Source organism: Otolemur garnettii, unplaced genomic scaffold (assembly GCF_000181295.1).
Source record: "Otolemur garnettii isolate 467f Iridium unplaced genomic scaffold, OtoGar3 scaffold00011, whole genome shotgun sequence".
Classification (NCBI taxonomy): domain Eukaryota; kingdom Metazoa; phylum Chordata; class Mammalia; order Primates; family Galagidae; genus Otolemur; species Otolemur garnettii.
This window is the reverse complement of record NW_003852406.1, coordinates 25,601,139-25,607,138: the sequence shown is the minus strand read 5'-3', so window position 1 is coordinate 25,607,138 and position 6,000 is coordinate 25,601,139. Positions and strand designations below refer to the sequence as shown.

General features: G+C 43.1%; 1 protein-coding gene across 1 annotated transcript in view; it reads left to right on the top strand.

The window, feature by feature from the left end:
* The window catches only part of NPTN (neuroplastin), a 70,536-nt gene that overhangs the window by 59,851 nt on the left and 4,685 nt on the right, over positions 1-6,000 (top strand). Inside the window, exon 5 of the mRNA XM_023509963.1 lies at positions 754-1,027. Coding sequence (XP_023365731.1) covers positions 754-1,027 — 274 coding nt within the window. The remainder of the gene's footprint in view (positions 1-753; positions 1,028-6,000) is intronic.

The window sequence follows — 6,000 nt, the reverse complement described above, 5'->3', positions numbered from 1 at the left end:
CCCCGCCAACACTCCATACATATTCTTTTGGGGCTTCTTAACACATTCCTATAACCAGTCATCCCCTTGGAGGTCAGTTCCCTCTTGAGGCTAAGCTCCTTAATCCTTTTTATGTTATATTTCTCCCTGTCCATATCACCTTCCCTTTAGAGGGATGTAACATTAGTCAACATTTGTTGATTGATTGAATAACCTTTCCTTTAACCTTGTCGTCCCAAAGAAAAGGGAAGTTATGAATTTTCCCCACTTTGACTAGGAGGGAGTTCTTACCATTGCTTATGGAGGAAGTTTTAGGAGACTTCTCAGAATTTACCAAGCACAAAGTAGATGGGCTGACTCGGAAGTCATCAGATAGAGGTCTGACCATGGGGATCACCTCCCTGCTCCCTCCATCATCTTCCTGATACCATTTCTTGCCTAGTTTTTTGAAATAATGTTCACTCGATTGTTTTGGTCTTTTCTGGGTCTGTATGCAATAGGATCTCTACTCACTGAATGAAGCTTAGAGAATTCCAGAGGACCAGTGGCAGGGGAGGCTTATTATACCCTGGCTCTGCTAGAAATTTGTTGATTTGTTATTGATTTTAAAGGGAAGTAATTAATGAAGTGCTCAGAGTTCCTTGGACAAAGTTGAGCCCAGACACTGCTCCTTCATGTCAGCTAGTGCCCTGGTAAGCATGGAGAGCAGTGCCACCCTCCCTTGGGGACTAGCTCATCTACTCTAACCTCTCTGTGTTCTCAATTTTTCTGTAGGAGCTTGTCAATACTTCTGGCCGCTTCTTCATCATCAATAAGGAAAATTACACCGAGTTGAACATTATGAACCTCCAGATCACAGAAGATCCTGGCGAGTATGAATGTAATGCTACCAACTCCATTGGCTCCAAATCTGTTGTCACCATCCTCAGGGTACGGAGCCACCTGGCCCCGCTCTGGCCTTTCCTGGGAATTCTGGCTGAAATCATCATCCTTGTGGTGATCATTGTTGTGTATGAGAAGAGGAAGAGACCAGATGAGGTTCCTGATGGTAAGAGCATCCCTACAAAATAGCTTTAATGTTGGGATTATTTCCTCAGGGTAGTTTGCAAGTACCCAGAGAGGACTGTAAAGATGTTGGGATTCGATCCCAATGGAAAGAAGGAAAATTCTTATACCGGTTCCCTAACCCCCTACCCCTAAGATTTCTTGCATTACCCACCTAGAGCTCTAATTAGCTCATTCTCTGTGTTTGGGTCCAGTCCCATATGCCTTTTGAGCCCCATGTAGTGAATGGACAACTGCCAGTCTCTTTGTTCAGCTCTGTCCTCCTTCAGAATAGATCACTAGGCAGGTTGGGCTTGAGGAAAATCCAAGTCGAGCCTAGAAGCCATCCCAAGATCACAGGCCACCTGGCCTTTTGGGCAGATTTAATATATCTAATTGGTTGTCACATGGTTGCCTGGTATAGCCTCTGCAGGTAGCTGCCCCAGCCCAGTCCAGCTGTTCTCATCAAAGCTATTAAACAAGCCAAGCTTTGGTTTTCTTGGTTGGGCCTTTGATAGGTCTTCAAGGATCTCTACTGGTTGGCTTTTCTGTATTTTGCAGACAAATGGCGGTGATGTAACCACCTACCTAGGTTAAGACAGATAGCTGGAGTCCATGCCCCAAAGCAGTGCTCTCAAGCTGGCTTAGGGTCAGAGAAAGGAGTGGATAGGAGCTGCAGGACCACAGCGAATCGTTAAGCATTGGAAAGAAGGAAAAGTTGAAATCTTTGATTACTAGATATGCCTAAAGTCAGAAAAGTCCTAGGAAATTTTTAAATTTTTTGATCATGGATTTTCATTTCTAACCATGATTACAACCAGGGGGAAACTACTGATGGAAACTTTTATTATTAGTATTTCAGATTCCTAACAAGCTCCCCACCCCCCAGCCTTGCAGCATGACCAGCAAACAGAAATTAATTGGCCAGCCAATTATCTTAACCCCTTTCTGTCATGGGCTAGACTACAAGGATATGCCCATATAGTGTATGCCCTTAAGCTCAGTGGACACTCACTTGGGTGTGATGGAGGGCTTGCCAGCCATAGGCCTGGGGTGATGGAGGGATTGCCAGCCATAGGCTTGGGGTCACGGAGGGTTGCCAGCTATAGTCTAGAGGAATTGCCAGCTAAAGGCCTGGGGTGTTGAAAGGGTTGGCAGCTGTAGTCCTGGGGTGATGAGGGGGTGGCAGCTATAGGCCTGGGGTGATGAGGGGTTGGCAGCTGTAGTCCTGGGGTGATGAGGGGGTTGGCAGCTGTAGTCTGGCTGACCTCCGGCCTATGCTTGTGCACTTGTACTGTATTCCACCCCACAGAGGTGACTGTCCTACAAGTGAACAGTAGGACTGTGGCACCCTACCATATTTGTCAGTGTAGGACACTGAGTGAGGGCTAGTGCTCCCTCAGAAAGAGTATAACTTGCCAGTGGCTTAAGACACTCTGGAAGGACATGTCTGAGAGTAATAGCCTTGCCCTTTAGTTTTTCCTTTCTTCTCAACAGCCCTTAAATCTCTGCAGTAAGTTGAGTATTAATGTGAGTGAGGTTGGTGAAGAGGTTTTTTGTTGACACTACCAATGTCTTCAGGAAGGCCTGGGGAGCCCCCTCCAAATGTTCATTCAGCAGTGAACTGGATGGAGGAGCAGGATGGGCTTTAGCATATAGTCCTTTTAAGAGTGGTCCACTTCCCCTCAACACAGGTGTCCCAGGAGTTTTACTTCCCTGCTCTGTAAAGTAAACCTGTTTTCTGAGGACTGTCATGTATCCCTAATGCTTTTTCCGGATTTTTCTTCGTGCTACTCATTAGGACTCCCAAGCCACAGTGCACCTATGTTTAGACCTGAGTAAAGGGAGAGAGTTGCCTGTCTTTTATGTGTGTTCAACTCTTTGGGCACAGTTACGCTTCAAACCTGAAAAGGGCTTTTTCATCCTCCCAGAATGCTTTTGCTTTGCCACATAACCACCTTCCTCGGTCTCTCCTTTGGAAGGTTGAGCGGCAAAAAGTCAGGTAAGAGAAGGCAAAGATGGCATTCAGAACCTGATTTAGAATTTTAAGACAGGTTGGCTGTCACTGTCACGACAGAGTGACACATTAGCTTCTCATGTCCCTTCTCATGTTCCAGTCTTTATCCTAAGAAGTCACTAGATTTAGAAGGTTGCCATTGCAGTGTATGCATTGGGCTTTCCAGTTAGATTTGAGAAATGGATAGTAAATATAATTCTGTTGGAAAAGTCCAGACACCTTCCCAGGGAAGCAGTTATCTTTAAGAGTTTCTTGGTTATTGAACTTAAATGGGGAACCAGTTTGTTATAGGAGACGTCTGTGGCCAGCAAATCTTCTGAACAGCTTCCTGGAGGGAAAATACCTCTTTTAAGCTAAGTTATTATATAGACAGTGAACAAATCCTTCATAAGAGATGACTGCAGGGTAAGTACAGAGTAAAACCTCCTTGCCCTCGTCTCTTGGGAGAATACTGTAATGCAAGCAGATTTTACTTTTGTTGCTGAATTGGGGTGAAAGTGAGGGGTGCTGGAATGATGGCAATGGTTGTTTTCTCTCCTCCCCTTCCTGACAGCCGGTGTGGGTCGGGCTCTATTCTCCATCTCCACACCCTGCCCTTGCTCCAGCATCTGCATCCCATGCTTTTTTCCTTTGTTTCTCTTTTTCTCCCAAACTCCTCCCTGCTCCAGCTTCCTCCCCCTTTTTCTTCTCCTTTCTTGAAAATAATTGTTAAACAAACAAAAATATGTCAGGTGTTCTTCAGTGAGTTTTCCTTACTCTGTGGCTTTTCTTCTTTTCCTTTTAGCCACTCTCCCCTGAACTCCTGCGCTATTCATAGCAAGGACAAACTCACCTTCCCATGTGCTTCTCCCACATTTACATAGAGACATGTGCATTATTCCTGTTCAAATAAGTGAATTATATTTGACACAAACTCGAGAGTTTTAGGGGTGATAACAATTTTTACCTATCAGATAATCAACCATCTGTGGCTCTGAGTTGGCTTATTTATGCCATTATGAAAATGGGAACTTTTTTAATGGGCCTGACATGCTTTTTCTTTGCCAAACTGGTACTTTATTGTCAGGATATACCTACAGTTCATTTCAGACTCACAGAACTTTTTTTATATGAGCTCATAGTGTTCATATTTTGAGTAGTCTGGTAGTTTTTGGTAAGACTTGCCCTTACTAGATAACCCCTAAAGTGAACAATACAAAAAGAGAAAAACACACAAATTTGAACTTATGTAGCAGTCAGTTTCAGTGTGTTTCATTAGAAAGGCCAAGATCACTATAGAGTTCTCACACTGAAAACACTTAAGAATTGTTTAAGGTTTAATTGCTTCCTTTAAAAAAAAAAAAAAGCCGCATGAGCCTCTTGTTATTGTGTCTACTGGAGTATACTCAGACCATTTTGTAAGTGGAAATCTCACATCCACATTTTTTAAATCTCCGGTCTCTTTGAGGCTCAGTGCCCAATAGGTTGTCATGTAAGTGAATTATCTACATACCACCTTTTACCAACAGTGTTTTCAGGAACAAGTGAATCATGGAGCCAAATAAGAGATTCGGTTTTTACTTTATTCACCACTTGGTTGCATTCCCTGAAAAGACAAGGTCAAGCTAGCATCCTCGGGTCTCCGTCCATGTCATAGTTGGCACCTGCTTTGAGTACACCTTCTGTGTTGGCTCTGCTGACTACACTTTGAGAGCTATAGGGAGAAGGGGAGCAAACTTGCTGCTTTGTAGGCCTTGAGGTCTACTGGGCATTTTATTAACCTCACAGACATCAAATTAAAACAGTAGGATCTGATTAAGAAAAATGGTGCTGGCGTCAAAACGAACTTTCTATTTTCACATTGAGATAATTTTTATAAGCAAGTCAAAGGAACGCCTTTTAAGTTTCTAATGCAGAAGATAATTTGAGGGTTTTGGGGAGGCATTTTTAGTGGCTGATATATTCAAGCTCTTAGAGACTTTAGAACTAAGCTATATTAATGTTCCAAAACCTATTAGTTTGCTAAAATATCTGGTAGCATATAAACCCTTACAACAGGCTGGGAATATTGAAAATGAAATGAGACTTTTAAACTGACACCAAAACACACATTTCAATGTCTGTTAATGGGGTGAGGGGGTAATTTGGGACAGTAACAAGTTACCTTATGGAGAAAATGCAACAGAACCAAAAACAAGGGAGGAAATTGGAAGTAACCATTAATCTCTCTTGGGTTTAATGCTAATCTGCTGACACCAGTCAAAATTTAAGTGGATTTAGAAACCATAAAACCCCATCTTCAGTGAGATGAATGCAGTGACAAAGGAGCTTTAACCAGAGCGTCAGCTCTTTGTTATTTTTACTTTAAAGCTATCTTTTCAGAGGTGATACTGCATTAAGCAATCTGTTACTTACTAGATATGGCTGAGCACCCCTTCTCCATGAGGAAGAGGATGTAGGTGGAGGGAGGGCTGTAGTGCACATGGTTGGGAAGACAGAGCCTGCAGACCAATCTGCCTGTGCCGCAGCTCCCCAGAAATTTCACTCTCAGAAGGTGGATTCCAGAAGCACCTGTTTCCCTTCTCCTGCCAGTCCTCTTCCTGTCATCTAGCCAGTGGCTGTAATACCCAGGTGGAAAGAACAGCTGGCTATCTTGGCCTGAGGGTTTGGGGGTATGTTGATACTTGTCGGTTACTATGACTTCTTTTTTTTCCCCCTCAATTGCATCAAACCCTTAAAACATGGTGGTAAGTGAGCGATATGCATGCTTTTGGAGTTTGTTTAATCTCCGCTTCAGTCTATACAATGCACAGTTCATAATGTTAACACTTTCTCCAAGTTTACTTCATTCACTTTCACAACTAATTTGGATTTCAGTTTGCTGTTTAATCCTCATTTACTTTTGATTTTCGTACCTTTTTTCTGTAGTTCTGTTCTTTCCCCCTCTCCTGACTTCCCTGTTAGGATTAAGTTGTTTTTTG